Raw genomic sequence first — 19116 nt, 5'->3', positions numbered from 1 at the left:
CTGGAAGATCAGGACCTATTTCTGCAAGACTACAAATAAAATCTGATTTTTGAATTGGCTGACTGGGGTAATTGTTGGCTGCTACCCCCAAATAGTGTGTGAAGTACATTGGCTTCCCAGACAAGAGTAAAAAGGGAGTAGGGGGATTGTTTCAGAAAGGAAATTGCAGCCTTCTCCATGTCTTGTAAGCCAAGCAATGTCACAGAAAGTCTGCTGCGGGCAATTCTGGGCATTGGAAGAGTTGGCGACTCTGGGTAAGAGGTGCTTTTACACTTGCCCTCAAAAGCATGAGATTCACCCACTGATCGATTACTAAACTTACTAGGTATCAAATTAATGGTTAACAGAACTGTCTGTTTAGTATAGTTAAAATAAGACTGGGATAAAACCCTGGTAAGCATACAGTAGAGAAGAGTCCAGCACTGGCTGAGGGCCAGATGAAATGATCTAATAGGCCTTTCAGTCTCTAATTTCTGCAATTCTGTGATAAATAACTGAAAAGTATCAATTTCCAATCTAGCAGAAAAGTAACCAGAAGCCTGGTCTGCAGAGTTTGATTGCAAATCCATACAAAGAATCCTGGTACAGGAGCAACCAGGGATTGAATCTTTCATCAGGAAGGTGGTTGAGTGCATTTCTGAAGTGACACAGAGGAGGGTTAGCCAAGTGGCCCTAATGCAGCAAATTCTATTCATGTGATTACATTTCAACATGTATGTAGTCTCATTAAAATTAAGCACATGTGAAGATGTTTGAATATCAGGGCCTTTGTGCATTTGAATAGTCTTTCTGGGGGCGACAGAAATATGCTAAAAGGATAGCTAAACTGTCAGCCAAGAGAGAATCAGCATAAAAAGTGTGGAAATGGCAGTTCTAAATTAAGTGGTAGTATAAATCCAAGGTTCCCCTTTGCACCAGTCCTGTCTGGGGAGGGTTGGAGTCCCTGAGTGTAACTCTTTAATTGGGGATTGTAGTACCATTGCTGTCACTTGAACACCCCCCCCCCCCCTCGTGGCTGGGGTGCTGTTACAGTGCCTTACCCATGTTTCCCTTTCTTCAGGGCTCCTTAAACAAAACTTCACCCAGTCTTGTTCAATCACAGCCCTTCTTGGGGGTCTGGGTGTTTTATTAAATTAACAAAGTTCCCAAAAACAAACAAAAGAAATCATCCACGCAGCCTTAAGCTGGGCACAGCCCCTCTCTTCCCTAAAGAACTATCACTTCCTTAGGGATCACTGCAGGGCACCCTCTTTCCCTACAACTTTACTCTGCAGTTCCCTTGCAGTAGGAAATACCGTCCCCTGTAGCTTCCTGCTGCCTTTTATATTAAAACCACCTGATTCCTCTCAGGTGGGGCTCATCTTGTAATCAAGGCTGGCTTAGCCCCAGGTTCTCCAGCCTGTGGGCAAGCCACCCGGTTACAAGGCTGATCCATGGATGAAGAGAACCAGCAAAAGAAGCGTGTTCTGTGTGTGTGTGTGTGTGTGTGTGTGTGTGTGTGTGTGTGTGTGTGTGTGTGTGTACACACATATTTATAAAGTAAAATGATCATTAAAGATCGATAAGGGAGAAGTAATGTTTAATTATCTTTTATAGGTCATGATTTTGAGTTAAATTTATGTGTTGGTTTAAAATAGAAAATAGGAACGAATAATGCTTCATGACATTTGGAAGCATTTTGTTGATTCCAGTGAGAACCTTTGAATGCTCTTTGGCTTACATGGAATAATTGTTGTTGGTTTCACCTTTACTATGTAGATACTACCTGCTTTTTATAAATAATCAAGGAGCAATCTAATTATTACCAGCAGCTAATAGAACACAATGTACAATGTGCCTGCTAAATAAAAGCATATAACATTGAGATTCAGTATTTGCCTACAGATGGCCCACAAAGAAGGGCTGTGCCTCTCTTTTAAATGCATTTTTAAAATATTTTAAAATACTAAATTCTTTTTCAACGGTTGGGCTCAATGGTTTACTCAGTTACATGGGGGCAGCTCCTATTGACTTTCCTGGAGGTTGAATCTTCATAACGGAGGGCAGAAATTAGGCCCAGTATGTCAATAGGAACAGATGGCCCATCAGCATAGTGCAGTAAAGTATAAAATTAAATGTAAACTATCAGGCAAACTATTGTGATTTCACCAAAAATAACAATCTGATTGACCAGTTGTTGTGGCAAAAAGATTTCTGATATACAGTGAAACCTGGGAAGCAAGATATAATATACTGGCTTTGTATATAATATGTGTTTCTCCTTGCTGACATTGCCTCCACAGTTACCTTCTAGGAATCACATTGCTGCCAAATTTTTTGGAGTAGTTATGATGGTGGTTAGGGGCCTGTATATGTCACTGAAGCTGTAACTTTATAAAAAAAAAAGCTTGCCCCCATAACAGTTCCCACTTCCTCTCTCTCTCTCTCTCTCTCTCTCTCTGCCAGATATTGTTGTCTAGGAAACTTTCTTTCCTTCTATGTTGTTCTGGTTTTTGTAATAGAAAAGAAAAAGTAGTGTGACTACTGTGTGTGAAAAAATGTCAAATGAGGGCTTATCCTTAAATGAACTTCCACAATGATCTCTAAGAGCTGCAAATGAAGATTTAGACTTAATTTCATGTTTTTAAAAACCCTCTTTGCTAAGCTCCATCAGGCTGGCTCTCAAAATCTTTTTTCCTCTAATCAAGAAATAGCCAGTGCAGGTTCTCTCAAATAATATAGTTACCACATGCTACTTGAATAGACAGAGAAGACTTCAGTTTGGACTGCCTCTCCGCTGGCAGGAGTGAGAGAGACTTTCTGGCAGACCATCTCGTTCAGAAAGAAGCATACCAACTCAAATAGTCATTTAAACCATCAGGGGTGAATCATATATTTATGGGTCAGCCAGACTGGGACTAGTTTTGTACAAGTCAGAACAGGAGTTGGCTTGAGGGACTGCTCAAGAGCACTTCGGAGCCCAGGTATCTTTATTTTGTACTAGACAAATTCTTCTGTATGCCTTTCTTCCATGTCCTCTTATCTATTACTGTTGGTGTCTCTACACAAGAAGCCTTGAGTTCATTTATCAGTTATGAAGGATGACTCTTTTCATTCCATTGAAAACTAATTCTTTCCAATTAAATGTGTTAAGTGAATACAGTTTACTTATGTGAATTTTAATAAGCACTGAAGGAATGGGTAGGATATTTGTCTTCATTTGAAACCATGAGCCATGTTTTGATCCCAAATGGAATTGGTTTTTTGGCACTATTATATTTTTCCTTGTGGAGCAAAGAATGTGAAAATAAAAGCCTTGCTTTTATCATGTAAGAACAATTATAGCTAGAAACCCAAACCTTGGGAGGCATTCACCACTTCAGGAACATTTACCAGGGAAAACTTAGAACTGCGTGAACTGAATGAATGAATCATTTGACATGTCTTCAGTCTGCAACACTTAAAAGTGATATCATTGGCTCAGGAGAGAACTTTCACACTTCTAGGCCAGACGGTCATAGGTTCAAGTCCTGACTTGGGGACCTGGAGTTGCTCCTTTGTCAAATACCTTATACATTGTGTTGGCCAGATTTACTACTGTAGCAGTATGCATATTTCTATTGTTGGGGCACCCTGAAGATTTGTAACATATGTTAAGGAGGATCTGAGGGTGGGGGAAGCATTATCACCAGAACATTTTCATGATAAAATTGGTAGATCATAGAATGATCATTCAGTGACCTGCAGTTTCTTTTTTCCTTATATCATCCTTGTATCTGAGCTTATAGATGACAGACATAAGAGTAAATATTGGGCTGTCTGAACACAGTTGCAGCCATTTGTCCAACAGTTTTAAAAATGGTTATAAAGTGAACTTATATCTTAAAAAATAACCTGTAATTTTTGTGTCCTGGCTTTTCTTGGAATATTTTGGCTGCTTCAATTTTTCATGGTTAGATTTAAACCTGCCCTGTCTCAACACCATCCAACATAAAAAAACATCTGATGAAGACAGGAAACTTACATCACAGTTAATGCATGTAAATGAGAAGGGTAGAAACAGTGATCTGGTCAGCTGTAGACCAGTGATGAAAATCATTCATTGGAACCCCCCTGTTTCTGAAAATGATTAATGGAGATTCTGCTATTTTCCTGCTCTGAGTCAAAACGATTCCCATAGACCCCCTCAAAGTAAAATCATGGTTTTATGCCAGCTGAGACTTAGCCTCTGGAGTCAGGGGAAAAATGGGTAGCATCTATTCAAGTGTTGCTGTTTGGCAGTAAACTTGATAACTGTGCAGTAGACAAGTGTGCAATTGACAATATATTTACAAAAACAAGTTTCATAATCCCAATCAAAACTGTTGGTGCAGTTCCATAATTCACTATAAAGCTAGTCAGACTCTTTTGGTCTTTCTGCCTAAGAGTCCAGTCCTGCAAACACTTGCTCATGTGAGTAGCCCTTACTCACAGGCATACGTTCATTGACTGTAATATTACAAAGGTGAATAATAACTACTTTCATGAGGATGAGTTTGCAGGATTTGTCTCTTTGACATGCAGGAAAGATAAGACAGGTAAGATGTATGAAAATAAGAGAAAATCCACTAAAAACTGATGAAGTAATTTGCTGTCTGTTATCTTGCCCAATAAAGTATTAAGATAGCAACAGTACAGCTGAAAGCATACAGTAACATTATCTTCCAAATAAAAGTCTTCACAGTTTTGGATCTAATACTGAACTGAAATGGTAACCACAGAAACATTCTATATTCGTTCTGGGACTCAGCAGTATGTATATATATTGTATTAGGCCAAAGAACTGACAGTTGGATTAAATAAAAAGAATTGCCTTTGTAATATTCCTGTGTTACAGAACAGTTCATCTTGACCTTTGATCTTGTAAGGCTACTTACAGTGATACTAGCTTTTCCAGGACCTGTATCACCTACTCTTTTCATCTGTCACTAAATCAATAATAGAAATTTATAGTAATTCACAAAACTTCTATTTGGGGGTTCTAATGCTCCTATCAGTTCAAACAGCAGCATTCTGAATGGAAAAGGTGCATTCTGAATCAAGAGGAGAAGTCTAGTCTATCTCTGTTTGGATAGTTTTTTAAAAACTTAGAAATTCTGCCTCCTTGGTCACTTAGCACTTACCTGTTCTTACTATAAGACCCAACTTCCAAACATTAATGCCTAAGTTTAAGCACCTAGGCACCTTAATCAGCACTTAATGTATGGTGCCTAAAGTGGGTATTTAAGTTCCTAAATATGGATTTAACTAAACTGAAGCTTCCATATTTGAAAATATGGCACATTGGCCACGATTTTCAAAAACTGATACCTACAATTGAGCCTTTATGTCCCTACTTGGACACCTAAATAAAATGTCCTGAGTTTAAAAATTGTTGAGTCTCCATTAGCTCCTATTGAGAATCTTATGGTGTTGGGATACATTGTGATGTAAGGGATATTGTTGCAGGGAACAGTGAATCTGGTGGGGCGGAGAGAGACCAGCAGAAATTAAAAGATGTTGAGTAAGATGGGGGAGAAAGGGGTGTGTGCATGTGTGTGTGTTGGGGATTCTGTTTTGTTTGAGGAGGATTGGTATATTAATGTGGCTTTTAAAACCTGCATTAGAAATCACTGTTCTAGTACCCAGCTGCAACAACTATGTCTTTTCAGTGGCTGCCTCTGTGTAGCTAGGAGAGTGAAACAGTTTTGCCAGGAGCTTAAGATGTGGAGGGGGTCAGGCTCCCTCGATTCCTGTGGTGGTGGTTTGGAGGAAATATGACGCTGAAAGGGAAATAGGTAGGCTGGAGGCAATAATATTGTCATGGGCCAACTGTTACTGCTTTCTGTTTGGGGATGCATCTGCAGTCTCTAGCAGGGATAGACAGAATCACTTTAGAGTGGTTTTGTTCAGTTCTTTCTGGGAGTTCACAGATTTGGTTTTGGGTGATTGACCATGGCAGAGAGCTGCAAAATTCCATGTTCACATTCCTCCTATTCAGTGCGTATATGGTCTGCTTGGAGGTTTCATAAGGAGGCATGGGCTGCTGAGGAATCCAACTTTGTTTCCACCTCAGCAGCTCTGGCAGGTCCAGCAAAAGTGCTTTACCTTGTGTCTGTATGAAACTGGGGCTTGAGTGAAGGCTAACTGGCTTGAGGCTTCCTATGAGGAAGACTGGGGAAATGTTTTTAAGGTGTGGGAAACCACCTGGCAGAGTTTATATCAGCTCTGGGCATTAGTTACTCAAGCTCACAACCTTGGGATTTTGTATTGTTCTTGGTCTTCTAGATGTTCAGGTACCCACTGTTGATAAGATTAAGTTTTTTCATCTTTCCTTTGCAAGTAGGGTGCAAGCAACTATTTATTTTATATGCAGATCTAGTGACCATTATCCACGCCTTTGTCACTTCAGGATTAGACCATTACAATTTGTCCTATATAAGGCTCTCCTTGAGACGTTTTCGAAACTTCACTGGGTGGAGGAGAGTACAATTACCACTAAGGAAAGGTTCATGCAGAGAGCACATTACATCAGTGCTCCAAGATCTGCACTGACTACCAGTTAGTTTCTGTCTGGAATCTAAGATGTTTTGACCTATAAATCTCTAAATGGTTTGGACCCTGATTACTCCTCTCCCTGAATTTTATCTCTGTAGTTGCAGTCAGTCATCAAAGGTGCTCAAGCTAGGGACCCTCTAGGTGAGAGATGCTGGCAAAGCATTCTCCATGAGAAGTCCTCAATTCTGGAATTTTTCTCTCCTTGGTCCTACAGATCCTGGATTTTTTGGCCTTCAAGCATTTTGCAAAGCTTTTGTACTATTGGGTATTTGTTTATTTATAGTAAAGTACTTAATAATTATTAGGTTGTTGTACTGTCGTACAGCTGTTTAGATGGCAGTGGCAATTTATATTGAAAAAAATGTTTTTATTATGATTTTAACTATTTGTACAAGTGCCTGTGGTGAAGATGTAGTTGCTTTTAAAAACTTTGACTCATATATTCATTTACTTTTGGTATGAATCCTGATCTAAAAAAATAGACCAGAGATTGGGTTGTGTATTTAAAAGAGGAAAAGCAAAAGCTAATGTTCCTAAACCTCAAATCGTGAGTGAGTGAGTGGTTGGAAACCAGCAGTGAAGTTATCACAGACATAGCTTGACTCTTACTGTAGTTTTACTAGTCTGCCACAAGCCATAGGAGAAATTATTATTTCAGCAGATCTGAACAGCCTATGTTCTGAAATAAAAAAACACCAAAAGTTTCTGTAATAAGCAGGTTGGTAACCTGAGTTTCTTCAACTTTAACAGGAGAGTTTATCCATTGTGAGCTTTTCTGAAGCCATTTGCTTTAGAGCTTATCTCTGCAAGAACCTAAATATCCTTCCTTAATTCCTGGAAAAATCATTTGTTGTGACTAGTGCCCTTTCCTCTTTCTTGAGCTCTATAAATTAAGAAGAAATAACCTTGTCATGTGTATTTAACCTAAACTCCAATTTATAGAGGATGTCAAACATGTAAGTGAGGATAGCTGTCTAAATGTAGAACAGAAATCTTTTCAGTCTTGGTTCATAGATGATGCAATTTCCTGAGAGAGCACAGCTTAAGCAATTCAGACTGATGTCCGGAATCTGATTGGGACACATATTTTGTGTAAGAAATATTTTCTTGGCATTGTCCTTGTCTCCAGTTATTTCTTCTATGGTGAAACTGTCGCATTTTAAATATTTCTGTCATGGTGTTGATAGCTTTGGCTCTTTTTTTCTGTGATGCTGACAGTTATAAGGTGCTGGGCAGAAAATAAAACTTCCTTGGTGGTGGGAGGGAGGATTTGGCGGCTGTTCATTTGTAATCATGGTCATCTCAGGAAAAACTGTTTATAATATTCTGTGTTAAATATATGAAACAATAGAATAAACTAGTTGACTGGAGATTTGGGATCCAGTTTTCAGAAGCTCAGGCACATACTTGAGCACCTCTTTTGCATGTACCCTGACCATAGTTGCATGTGTAGTCACCACAATTTTACAGGCAAATTATGTTACCCGGGGTTATCTGAACCTAAAACTATGGTAACTAATCACTGTTTTTTCAGAGGTGTCAGGAAATAAATCTGGGGGGGACACAGCACCTCTCTCTGATAAATGATTGGTACACATAAGAGTGCTTTCACCTAAGCACTCTTGTTTTTATTGAGTACAAAGCACACATCTAAACTAGCAATAGTCTAGAGTGTCCCAGAATATAGTTACCCAAAGTCTGAGGTTGTGCCAAGTGACAGCAGCAGGTTTCTGGTGGCCAGCCTTCCTCCTAGCTGCTAGGGAGATTGATGTTAGTGTCTTCTTGCTCGTAGAAAATCAAAACTTTTCCAAAGTACATGTTTTAACTAATTTTTTAAATAAGTAACTTAAAGAATAATTCAAAGTAACTTCTAATAGGCTAACAATTTCCCTAGCAACAGCAAAAAGCTCATAATTTCTACTTAATAGTAAAGCAACTCCAGCAAGAAACTTATAAACACAGGCACCCAGACCAACATCAGCTATCCTTGTTAGTAACACTGCAGTTGTGCAGATGTTTTTGTCTGCCTAAGCAAAGCCAAATTCTTCCTTGCTACATGGTATCCTCACTTCCAATTTATGGTGGCTAAGTGCACAAGATGGCTACAGGCTATGTCAAGTCCAGTTCTCTCATAACAATTAGATGTGCATTTATTTGACTATTCTGAAAATCCAGGGACATGATGTCCAATCATTGGGCTTATATCAGACTTGTGTTTATCTTCCTTTTTTGTCACCTAGAAGTCATGGCTGACTTCTGCGCAGGTTCGCATGTGCATCTTCCTATTTTCCCCTAAAACACACTTATTTTTGCATGCACAACTTAGACAGCTACTTTTGAAAATAAGTCCCTTTAAATTTTTGAAACCTCACACCAACTTCCCTTATGCATTAGTCATCTTAAGTTACAAAATGCACTGCCCATATATTTTTTTGAAAGTACTTCTTAAGAAGAACTTAGAAACATAATATGCACATTATAAAAAGGAAAATCCTGTTCTTGAGCCATGGATATAATAACCCTGATTAGTGCTAAGAGATAGACTAGGAGAGAAAATATAAACAAACAGTAAATGCTATTAACATAGATTATGAAACATGAAAAATAGGTATGCATTTTTTATTTCTTTATAGGAACATGATTGGTTTGAAATTGTCCATTAATTTCTGCATTACAGGTAAAATATTACTGTCATGGTTCAAGGGTAGTTGCGCCTCTGTCCCCTCTTCTGATCTCACAGAGTGCACTCCTTCCAGGTCATAGGCCATGAGCTGTCACCTCTCTGGGGAGGAATCCCACGATTCTCCCACTCTTAGAGCAGGGTGCTAGGCTACAGAACCCTGTAATAATCAGGCTTACTCCACAATAGGTTCTACTAGACTCTGTACCTGTGGTTCTTCCCTCTGGGAGCTTGTGACCAGTGGTGAATACATTGACCCAAAACAGCCTTCTGAAAACAAAGTATTGTTTAATCTTAACAAAACACAGAATAGCAAGGGGGAAAGGTTTAAAACAACAAAACACATACATGTGTAGTTATCTTTCTGTCTTCAATGTAGGGGGACCTGTTAGTCTATCTTCTATCTTTTCAGCCTCTGGGGCCTAGTTCACCTTAGTTCAAAAACCGTGTCCCCCTCCCATTCAGGGAGTGTCTCTCTTTTAATCCCTCTCAGATTTTGATCTGCCCTCCCTTCATTGGGTGGGAGGGGTAATTCAGTTCTGGCAAAGACAATCAGGCAAGCCCACCACAGGGAGGGAGGTAGCATATCATAGTTAATACTCCTGGATGTTTACTGAAGAGCTATTATCTGGGCTATTGTCCTTCTTTCTGGGTAAGCTTCCTGACCACCGGGCTATTGAATTCACCTAATATAGGCATACAATAAAAATCTTTAAAGTACTCAGAAAAACACATAACGTATATATTATTCATAGTAGGGCTGTCAGACTATTAAAAATTAATAGCGATTTAATCATGAGATTTAAAAAGAGTGATTAATCGCAGTTTTAATCACACTGTTAATAATAGAATATAATTTATTTAAATATTTTTGGATGTTTTTCTACATTTTCAAACATATATCAATTACAACACAGAACACAGTGTATAGTGCTCATTTTATATTATTATTTTGATTACAAATATTTGCACTGTAAGAATGATAAAACAAAAGAAATAGTATTTTTCAATTCACCTCATACAAGTACTGTAGTGCAATGTCTTTACTGTCTAGCAGTGCGATTAAAACTGTGATTTAATCATGACAAATTTTTTTAATCTAGTTAATTTGTTTTGCATTAACTGCTTGAGTTAATTGTGATTAACAGCCCTAATTCATAGATTAATACCGGCAACTCCAAATCTGTCACAGCTATGCACCAAACAAGTGTTTAATTGAAATTTCCTAAGTGACTTTGTCAGAATATATTAGGTCACACTTCACTTGAAAGATACATTTATAAATTGTTTATAAAGTATTAATAAAAGATGAATAGATGTTTTTAATAAATGATTAATCAATTGTTATAGAGGCCAACAGGTTCTGTATAACCATGGTTTATTACCGTCTATAACAACTCCTACTAGTGTGCTCATAACTATTTATAAAACACATCCTACTCGTGTCTGTAACATGCTTATAACATTTATTAACCATTAATTTATTTGTAACTGTTGTACAAGAGCTAGCAATGAAGACATTCAAAACTTAGTTGTGTCAAGGAAGGCTCAGTGCGACAGAGAAAAAGTTCCCATTATCAAAATTTGCAGTAGATTAGATAATAAACTGTGTGCATTTTGTATTGACAGATATGCAATATAAAATACTGTCTGAGACTTCAAATTATCCAGGTAATCTGTATCAACTAGTTCCATCTCTGTGTTGCATATACAATTTTTACATGACTATAAGATGACACATAGGGGTCTAAAAATATAAAGAAAACTGAAGTGTAGTATTTTATGGACAGATATATTGATACCGCTAACGGTTATTACATGTAGTTGCATGAGCCAATGCATTGCAATGGAGATATCTGTTCTCTCTGCTCAGAAAAACTACAGCACAGTAACTCATTTAAGTAGACTTACTGTTATATTTACAGTAAAATGGGTAGAATCGTGCATTGGTGCATCAACTCAAGGGAGGTCTCCAAAGAAAGCATTTTGTATCATTTGTGTCATACATTGCATTATGTACATAATTAAAATCAAAGATAAGTACATTTTCAACACTAGTGCACAGTATGTTAATAATAATAATGGGTGTCACACATTTAGGAGGGTTGCATGTTTACTTTTTAGCAAATTGTACTGGAATATTTATTCTCACAGGCCCAAATACCATGATGTTATGTTACCGTTGCAGACTCTCCTACAAATGCTTTAAACCTGGAGAGTTGAGATTTCCTGGCACTGTATACTAATGTATTTTGCAATGGCAGAAACAGCAGGAACTCCAGACTGTCTGGCTACTGGTCGGTGGTTTCTACTTTTTTTTCAATTAGAATATTTTAAAAATGTATTGTATATAGTGGAATTAGAACCTGTCCCAATTATGAAATAGATGCACAAATACCCACAACATGGGTCAAGAAAATTCTCAGTGCTAGGGTTACATTGTATATAATGGTCATGATTTCCAAAAGGGCTGAGCATCAGCCTAACTCTGCTCCCATTAAAGTTAATGGAAGTTAACAATGTTAAAAACCCCTTCCCAAGAAAGAGAGCTCTTAAAATGGCAAGTGATCCACTTGCATGAGTTTTGTAACATTCTAACTCCGCTGATTTCAGGGGAGTTATTCTTGGTTTAGATCAGTGTGAGATCATGGTTTTTTAGGTTGGAAAAAAAAAAATCAGTCATTACAGTTGCCTAGTTCTGAAATATGTAGTATTTAACATTCATTGGTTTTAGATTTAAAACAAATGTATAAAGAAAATTCTGCGAAAAGAAAATTACCTCAACTCTTGAAATCTCTAAACATTTCAAGAATTATTACGCATGGGATAATACCAATGTTCCTGTTCATTTTTAAGCTAAATTATGACAGCCGTTTGTACTTTGGGTAGTGTTCAGTTGCATTCCTTCCAGTTTTTCTTTGTATTGAATATTCTTGCTGTTTAAAATGTTTTCTTCATATGTTTAATATTCATGGTAAACACATTCTATGCGAAGATTTGTAAGGCACGTTGGACACACTTGCTATGAGGCAAGATTATACATAGACGTTTTAACATGATATCCAGAAAAGTGCACTAAGTCCCTTTCCTGATAGATACATCTTTCTTTGTTGTTATCTCTTTCTCTATTTTATTTTAAATATATTATTTTGGTGGTTCAGAAAGTGAAGGCATGATAGCATTGGCTAAATCGAGGCAAAAAATGCAAACAATTAAAAAACAATCTTCTTCATACAAATCTCAGTTCTGACAATCCTAGTTGTTAATCTAATCCTCTACCTCTTCTAAACAAACACTGCCTTAAATTGTTTGTGAACAAAATGCTTGGTTTATTTTTGTGGTCTTAACTTTCTATCTACCACAATGACCCAGTGGAGTTCTACAATTTACACCAGCTGAGGATGTGGCCCTGAGACTTTGCCTCTTGTCCTGAGTTAGGGCCAGCACATAGTTGCACTGTGGCGAGCAGCCCATGGAAAGAACTGTGACTCCAAGTCACAATCCCTTTCTGGCTCCCACCCTTGATCCACAGAGAAGTATTCTGCTGCTGGCCCGTATCTTCAGCACACTACTTTTCCCTCCTCCATGGCTAACCTGTTTTGCCCAGGGGCCAGAGTCAAAGCTCTGCCTAATTCCCAATCCTCTCCACCCTCTCATCTGTGCATGAGGGAAATGGCAGGCCCACAGAGCTTGCTCCCCATTTACGCTCCCTGCCTCCTCCATGCGTAGGCTGATGATGCAGGGAGGTAGTTTGCAAGGTCACTAGAACTGAGTGATTGGTTTCTTTTGTTCTGGTCAGAATTATGAATGTTTAAAATAATAATTAATGGAAATATCCCATCTCCTAGAACTGGAAGGGACCTTGAAAGGTCATCAAGTCCAGCCCCCTGCCTTCACTAGCAGGACTAAGTACTGATTTTGCCCCCGATCCCCAAATGGCCCCCTCAAGGATTGAACTCACAACCCTGGGTTTAGCAGGCCAGTGCTCAAACCACTGAGTTATCCCTCCCTTTATTAGGGTAGGTAATAAATTCCCTTTGTCAAGGGAGATGTTGATAATCTCTGTTCAGAGGGGTCTCAGGTTCTGTCTACTCTTGTATCATCCAGAAAATATCTATATATCTAAGTACTTAGATACAATGATAGGCTGTATACAAAACCCTAAGACAGATAGGAAGGCCAGAGAATCACTGTCAGAGGTTGGTAGCTCCGGCTGCCATTTAAGCTTCCATTACTTTTTTATGAATAGGCTGGATTCTTAGAAGGGAGGGTGTTGTGTTTCTGGTCCTATGAGCAATGTGTTGTTCTTGATAGCCACATGCACGTGATTTTCTCTGTGAAAAAGATGACAACTCCACCCAATGAATGGTTCTGGCTTCTGGGCTTAAGTGAAGACAGTCTGAGTTTATGGAGCCATTTACTATCTGGAATAGTTCTACATAGTGAGAGCTTGCCGGTTCTATGGCCATCACACCAATGCCTGAGTTTTTTTCCTTCGTACTTTTCCTGTTATAGGTGATCTGAAAACCAGTTATTCTGTATGGGAAGTGTTGCTTTGATGCTAAAATGTCTGCAGCAGTAGTCAGGAAGTGGCTATAGACCCATTTGACAATGAGATTTTTATTCCAAAGCATCTGTCTTGTATATAGTTCATTGCAATATGTAATAATAGTTCAAGTACAGCACTGAGGCTGATCTAACTTACAGTGTGGGACAGGCTGGTGATGTAATGCAATCCTCCTGGAGTGAGGGGGTCATCAGCAGTGGGATCAAATCTGGGACATCTGAACCGAAACAGAAAAGCTTCTACTACCTTAGCTAAAAGATCCAGGTCTGTTTATTAACTTAGAGCTAGTGGCAGAATCATAAAACATGTGGTCCAGCCACTAGCAGAGGACAAAGAGCCACACTCTGTATGCAGTTACGGTAGCATAAAGTTACTTTCCCAAGACCCCTCTGCCTTTTCAGTGCCTTAGCCAAGCACAGCTTGGGAGGAACTGATATTTGGGCTCTCTGGTTTTAGGACATGGCCCGCATCGTGGGACAATGAGAAATGGCTATGATGGAAGGATGCAAAGTATTCTCTACCTACACTGGCCCAGCTCTGTTGGCCAGTGCAGTGTGTGTGGGACAGGCATGGACCCACTCTCTCCTCACCCTCTTTGCCTCGTTTTGGGTGGCTAATTCCAACACCTGTTCTGGCCTGAAGTAGTCTTTGCAGTCAAGGGATACAAAAACTATAATTGCAGCTGGCCCTTGTGCAGTGGGAGTGTGGTAAGCTGCTTGTGCCTTTTCATCCCCTCCTCCTTTGAAGGACTGCGAAAATCTGGCCCTTAATTTTTTGTACAGTTGTTAATTCAAATCCATTCCTTCGGTGTAAAACAACCGAAGTCACAAAAGGGATTAATTTGGCCCATTACATTTTAATAACATTGTTCTTGAAGGAGAGAGAACAATTTGTAGAAGCTTCAGTTTTATGCTGTTTCTAGGAAAGACATTTATTTCCAGCTGACAGGCATTGCTGTAATGTGGCCTTTGTTACAAGTGTGCTTAGTTGTATGTCCTATTTTGCTTTCTCCTCCTCAGAGGATTATGCCCAGCTGTGCAATGTTCCAGTTCCAGGATCTCGACGACCATATGGACAAGATGCTTTGGTTGACTTTGAGGAACGCTTTACCCCAGAAACTGATCCGTTCTTTGTTGAAGACCGTAAGTAAATATCACTGTTATGTAAAATTCTTGAAAGCAGGATTATAACTTGGATTACTTCCCTGTAGTTGGCTTCATTCATCTGTTTGCTTCTGAGTAATGTGACCTATTTATTTATGTTCCTATTACATTAACTTTGTCCAATGTTCAGGTTCCAGCGCCAGAGTTGTATGAGAGCCCATTTGGGCCCAAAGTACAATATTATTTTGTTTAATATAGTGAAATAATGTGTGCCAGGTATACTTAATTTATATTTACCAACAGATTTACAGCTAAAGGTCAAAAAAAGCCAGTTTTCCTTCTCACAAATTAATTTTTCTTTGGAGCATGCGACTCAAACTCCTTTGGGGTATATTAATTTTTTTTTTTTAATTCTTCATGCCAGCTTTCCATGATTTTCCAGCAGAACTTATGTGGGGGAGGTGTAGTGTGTGCATGATGGTCTTACTCCAAAAAAATTGCCTAGCTTAGCATGACCACTGAGTATGATTTGCACAGGCTTTAGTTGGAATGCCAATGCACACATAAATGAATAGGTCATGGGGAAAGCAAAGATCTTGCTACAGAATCTTATAGAAGTAGGGTTCTAAATTTATGCTTGAAAAATACATGGGTTTTTTATTGAATAAGACCCTGATCCATCTCGCTTTGAAGTCAATGGAAATCTCTTTGATCAGGACCTAGGCCAGGGGTTCTCAAACTTCATTGCAGTGCAACGCCCTTCTGACATCAAAAATTACTACATGACCCCAGGAGGGGGGACTGAAGTTTGAGTCCACTCAAGCTCTGCCGCCCCGGGGGTGCCAAAGCTGAAGACCAAGGGCTTCAGCCCCAGGCAGGTGGCCTATAATCTGAGCCCTGAGGCTTGGGCTTTGGCCCTGGGCGGTGGGACTTGGGCTTCGGCCCTGGACTCCAGCAAGTCTAAGCCAGCACTGCTGACTCCATTAAAATGGGGTTGCGACCCACTTTGGGATCCCAACCCACAGTTTGAGAACCGCTGACCTAGATTACTTGGACTGCCTTGAATTCAGCTTACACCCTTATACCAGAGCTGAATTTGGTCCAGCATATTTCTTCAGTCTTATGTTAGAAACAAAATGGTGGTTACAAAAGGGACAGGCAATCCCAACTGCCTTGTACGTATAGCATGCAGGTACCACTTCTCTCTCACCCAACATGTCCCATTAAAATGAATTAATAAGTTAAAAGAAATAACGCTAAAAGAAATCAAAATGATAGCTTTGAACAGGGCCAGAGGACTACAGTGAGTAGCAGAAGTTTGAGATGTATTCCCTTCCACTAATTGCACAAGTACTAGTAGAATGAAATTCAATAAGGACAAATGTAAAGCACTAAACTTAGGAAGGAATAATCAGTTCCACAAATACAAAATAGGAAATGACTGCCTACAAAGGAGTTCTGCAGAAAAGGATGTGGGGGATATAGTAGGTCACAAACTAAATGTGAGTCAACAATGTAATACTGTTGCAAAGAAAACAAACACCATTCTGGAATGTATTAGCAAGAGTGTTGTAAGCAAGATACGAGATGTAATACTTCCACTCTACTCAGCACTGATAAGGCCTCAGCTGGAGTATTATGTCCAGTTCTGGGCACCACACTTCAGGAAAGATGTGAACAAATTGGAGGAAGTCCAGAGGAAAGCAAAATGGTTAATCAGAAAATCAAAAATGATTAAAGGTCTTGAAAACATAACCTATGAGGAAAGACTGAAAAAAATGGATCTGTTTAGTCTGGAGAAGAGAAGACTGAGGCGACATGATAACAGTCTTCAAGTACAGCAAAGGTTGTAATAAAGAAGAGGGTAGGAGATTGGTCTCCTTATCCACTGAGGACAGGTAAAGAAGAAATGGGCTTAAATTACAGCAAGCAAGATCTATGTTGGACATTAGGAAAAACTTCAACTCTAAGGGTAGTTAAGATCCGGAACAAATTGCCTACGGAGGTTGTGGAATCTCTATCACTGGAAATTTTTAAGAACAGGTTAGACAAACACCTGTCAGGGATGGTCTCTAGATAATACTTAGTCATGCCACAGTACAGGGGACTGGACTAGATGACCTATTGAGGTCTCTTCCAGTCCTACATTTCGATGATTCTATTAAATATAGTCTACAGAAACCAGGGTTCATCTCTGTTTAATACCTAACAAACCTAGCAGACTTTATGCAGAGTTGTACAAAGCTAAACAATATTGACTTCTAACACTGATGAAAATTATCAAAGCACAATGAAAACCCCAGAAAGAGATGATAGTGTCCCTAATATGATGAAAGAGAAATAGAGTGGGAGACATGCTTTCTATTCCAATTTCCAAATTATAAATGGGTGTAAAAAAAGTACTTCCTCAAATTATAAGCAATGATAAAAGACTTTCCATTAATAAGTGATTAGAGAACTGTGTGTAACCCTAGGAGATATTGAAGAGATATCAGAGCTAAGATCTCTCTAGCATCCTGCCACTAAATCAGAAACAATAATGCCAATGAACACAGAATATAACCCAGAACACATCTGTGTAACCCTATCCTGGGCAGCTGCTTGAGCAAATGCTGTATATGCCTTGGCAAATACCCAAAGTTTTGATCCTTTTGGACATTTTAGCCAGTTGTATTGTTGTTAATAATGATAATTGTAATAATAAATATTTATTATATGGTAGTACTCAGAGATCCCAATTGGGATTGAGATCCCCTTGTGCTAGGTGCAATACAATCCCAGAAAAGAGACAGTTCTTGCCCTGAAAGACTTACAGTACAGATCTTGACATGCCAATTAAATATTTTTCAATTTTATTACCATCAGATTCTCTTAGAACTGCAAACAAATATTTGTTACTTGTTGCAAGCAAGTTTGAAAATAGACATGTGCAGTATGGATTATAGTGCAAACAATCTTGTTTAACCAGTTTCAGCTGATGAAAAATTTCAGCATGCTATATGTGAGCACAGTGGAGAACAGATGATGTCTTTCATTTGTAAAGAATTTGTTCAAGAGCACCACCTTTTCCCTGCTTGACAGTGCTTGTTTTTCATAATTAGTCGTCTATATGATGGCCCAGCAAATGCCTGCAATATAAAGAAGCCACTGTAAATGGATTAAAATATAATAGAGGTTGTTGAAAAGTTTCCTGCTATCTTGTAGTAAACCAAAATAATCTACTCAATACATTATTGTATATCTGTAGCTTACTGCTGTTTACTATATTAATAGGAAACTTTGTAATGATCCCTACTATATGTGAAGGTGTGTATTCAACAAAGTAAATATATGTTCAAGTTCATTTCTAAGTCTCCATGGTATGTGGCACCATTTTTGTTATGTTGATCTGTTCCACAAATCAACCTTATCCCAAACTGAGCGCATTTTGGCCACAAGTGGATATGAACCTGTGAAGTATCCAGACAACCTTGAAAAGCCAGTGCTGGATGCCCTAGATTTGTGCAAATAGATGGCATATGGATGAGGACAGAGAGGGTACAATTAGAAAGGTAGGGCCTGGATAGAGAAAATGTGAGATGAGGGAAAGAATGCGAGGGGCCTGGACTAATAAGGGAAAATGTGAAAAGGCAGATGGAAGGGAAGAACTGTAGAAGAGAGGAAGAGATTAATAGAACATATAGTTGAGGTGTATTATACATACCAAATATCTGTTAAAAATGATTCAAAATATATGAACAGGTTTTAGATATACCAATGGTCTGTTTGTGGAGTTAATGTGTGAATTAAATGTCAGTAGAAAACCCCCTCTATGCCTTCCCTGCCATGCACACACCAAGACCGCACAAAAAACCAAACCCCAGTGTATTATTTAAACTGGATCAGGAGGGATGATATTAAATGCTGTGGACTTTTTCTCAAGTATTCTTTTTGATGTGGTTGGCTGCCATCTACAGTTCTGTTTGATTTACTGCTTCTAAGAATGGAAAGATAGTAAGACTGTTGTATAATGTTAACTGGTTGGTATTTAGATGAGCACGTTAATCTTACTGAAATTCAGTGAGCATTTAAAATTTTTGAGTAAGTTTTAAAATATATGCATTCTTCCCCTATTATTATTATGTTATTGTCTAGAGACCCTAAAGCAGGGCTCAAGATTTCATTATAACAGGCATTGTATGAACTAGTAAAACAAAGACAGTCCCTATCCT

At 38.7% G+C, this 19116-nt stretch overlaps 1 protein-coding gene across 6 annotated transcripts in view; it reads left to right on the top strand.

The window, feature by feature from the left end:
• Window positions 1–19116, top strand: part of LTBP1 (latent transforming growth factor beta binding protein 1) — a 324664-nt gene that overhangs the window by 294663 nt on the left and 10885 nt on the right. For all 6 annotated transcript variants that reach the window (XM_034764910.1, XM_034764911.1, XM_034764912.1 and 3 more), the window contains one exon: window positions 14822–14944. In XM_034764910.1, the coding sequence (XP_034620801.1) occupies window positions 14822–14944 (123 nt within the window). The remainder of the gene's footprint in view (window positions 1–14821; window positions 14945–19116) is intronic.

The sequence above is a fragment of the Trachemys scripta genome, chromosome 3, assembly GCF_013100865.1.
Source record: "Trachemys scripta elegans isolate TJP31775 chromosome 3, CAS_Tse_1.0, whole genome shotgun sequence".
In the NCBI taxonomy this organism is placed as follows: Eukaryota; Metazoa; Chordata; order Testudines; family Emydidae; genus Trachemys; species Trachemys scripta.
Note: the sequence above shows the minus strand (reverse complement) of the source record. Positions and strands in the feature narration are given on the sequence as shown.